The following is a 2,512-nucleotide window of genomic DNA, read 5'->3' as shown; positions in this document are numbered from 1 at the left end:
CAGCGCGGATTAGGCGGGCTGCCTCGCTGGGGCTCGGGGGTCCGGCACCCCCATTCCGGGGAAGAGGGGCCCGGGTGTCCAGGCCGCACTCCAGCCAGCAGACGAGTTAAAGGAGGCGGCAGGGTGGGGTGCACTGTCCTGGGGAACCCTCGGTTAATTACCAGGCAGGGAACATTGCGGACTGGGACCGCCCCAGCAGCTCCTAGCGCGGCCGAGATTTTGTGCGGAAGGAGGCAAAATTCGGTGGAGAGGTCCCCCATCCAGGCTGTCCTGGGCGTCTGCAGCCCCCCCCCCAACCTGGACCCCGCCATCGCAGAGTCTCTCCCCCAAAAGCACAGCCACGAATTTTGTCCACAATTTCTGGGGACCCTGACCAGATGGGAAGATCTAACCTCCCAGGCCCGAGGATGTACCAAAAAGGTGTCCTCCTTCCCGGGTCTGCCCGTGGCTGGGCTCCCGGCCCTCACCCTCTATTGCCACCAAACCCACTTTTCTAAGAGAAGTCACCTCTCCCCAAACTGAGCTACTAGCCCCCAAACCCTGCAGGCCTGTGATACTGGGCCACTCAGAGCGGACCCATCAGGCATAGGCACTCCTGGGGGCTCCCCAAATTCAGAGACTCCAGAACAGCGCCGGAGGGGGGGGGTGGAGTTTGGGAAGTGGAGGATGGTGAGCAAGTGCTGAAATGCCCGGAGTCTCCCAAAGCATGGGCAGGGAGCTGGGATGGGTCTCCCAGGAGCAAGTACAAGGAACGGAAGAGAGAAAGAAAGGAATGGAGGAGAGAAAGAGGGAAGGAGGAGGAGGAGGGGTGACCAAGAGGAAACTTCACCCAGCACTGAGCCTGGTAACATCAGCCACGGGACTGGTCTTTGCAAACTCCCGATACTCGCCCAAGGCCCCCAAAACTGAGAGCTGAGACCTGGGTTGGCCCAGTCCTTGAGCCCCCAGCTGCCACTAAACGCAGGTGTGCTGGGGGCTGGAGAGTGGGCCTGAGTCCTGCCCGGAGCAACTGCCTGCATCGGGGCTACCAGTGCCAGACGCTGTGTGCACAGACAGACCCGCGGCCACAGAACCCCAGTGAGTACATTGGAAGCTGGAGAGCAGGCTGCGGGATGAATCCTGATCCTTCCATCCCCACCGCCAGCCCACTGCCCTCCTGTGCCCGAGTTCCTGCTGATGCCAAGTACCCCAGGCCCGGGCCAGGGCAGGAGGAGGCTGTGCGTCCCGTGGGGCAGGGTGCATGTGGATTTGTAAGCGTCCAGCTTGGTCTGATGGTGGAAGTGTGTGAGCCAGGGGATCTCTCCAGGTGTGTCTGTCAGTTCGTGTGTCTGGGGTGGAGTATCCTGTGTGCAGTCATGTGTCCCCGAGGTCTCTGAACTCCAGTGTGTGTGCGGGGGAGTGTGTCCTGTGCAGGCGTGTGGTGAGCTGGTCTGGTGTGTCGATCTGTGCGTACTGCTGGACGGGTGAGGAACCGTGTGCCTGATTTTGCATCCAGGAAGTATCTGTGGGCGAGTGTGTATGTATTGATGTGGGGTGGAGTATCCTGTGTGCAGTCATGTGTCCCCGAGGTCTCTGAACTCCAGTGTGTGTGCGGGGGAGTGTGTCCTGTGCAGGCGTGTGGTGAGCTGGTCTGGTGTGTCGATCTGTGCGTACTGCTGGACGGGTGAGGAACCGTGTGCCTGATTTTGCATCCAGGAAGTATCTGTGGGCGAGTGTGTATGTATTGATGTGTGTTAAAGTGTGTCCCTTATTGTCCTGGGCGATAGAAGGGGGCGGTGAGGGAGGGGAGACCCTGGTGCAGCCAAGAGCTGGAGTATCGGCCCTGAGCTCAGCCTCTTACCTCCATAGTAGGTGTATGGCGTGGACCCCAACATTTCAGACTCGTCCAAGCGGCCCCCCAGGGGACGCATGCGCCTCGGACTCCGAAAGAAGGCGTGTCTCCGAGCGCCCAGGGCGCTTAGCTGTTTCATCCTGCGTTCTTTGGACCGCCGGTTCTGGAACCACACCTGGGACAGAGGAGGGGGCAGTGAGCTCCGTGGTGGGCATCCTCTCCTGGCCCCGGCCGCCCCTGCGGGGTCCTAGCGCCTCCTGCCTCCAAGACTACCCTGAGTCGAGGGGGAGGGGGCGCGGATTAGGCCGGAGGGGTGGAGAGGGGCCTCGGTGAACCAGCCAAGGGTGAAGGATTTGGCGGACCCTTGGGGCGACTCATAAAGACTCGGGCTTCCCGTCCTCGCCCGCCCGCGGCCTGACGGCTTTATAAAGGCCTCCCGCCCGCCCGGCCTGGCTCTGGTCTGGGCCCCTCGGCTTCCCAGCCGGACTCTGGCCGTCGGTCTGTCTGCCCGCCGGCCTTGGCGCAGAGAGGAGGCCCGGGAGGAAGGTCGCCGCCTCCTCTGCTCGGGGGACGAGAGGAAGGGAAGGGTCTGTCCCCAGCGAGGCTTAGCACCTTCCATGGACGGGCAGGGGCGGGGCTCAGAGGGGAGGTGACCAGTGACTTGGGCTGCGGGTTTGATCC

At 62.5% G+C, this 2,512-nt stretch overlaps 1 protein-coding gene across 1 annotated transcript in view; it reads right to left on the bottom strand.

The window, feature by feature from the left end:
• Positions 1 to 1,747: 1,747 nt before the first annotated feature.
• Positions 1,748 to 2,512, bottom strand: part of LHX5 (LIM homeobox 5) — a 4,087-nt gene continuing 3,322 nt past the window's right edge. Inside the window, 2 exon segments of the mRNA XM_005857035.2 lie at positions 1,748 to 1,755; positions 1,841 to 2,105. Of these exon segments, the coding sequence (XP_005857097.1) occupies positions 1,748 to 1,755; positions 1,841 to 2,105 (273 nt within the window).

This window comes from Myotis brandtii, unplaced genomic scaffold (genome assembly GCF_000412655.1).
Source record: "Myotis brandtii unplaced genomic scaffold, ASM41265v1 scaffold1064, whole genome shotgun sequence".
NCBI lineage: Eukaryota > Metazoa > Chordata > Mammalia > Chiroptera > Vespertilionidae > Myotis > Myotis brandtii.
Note: the sequence above shows the minus strand (reverse complement) of the source record. Positions and strands in the feature narration are given on the sequence as shown.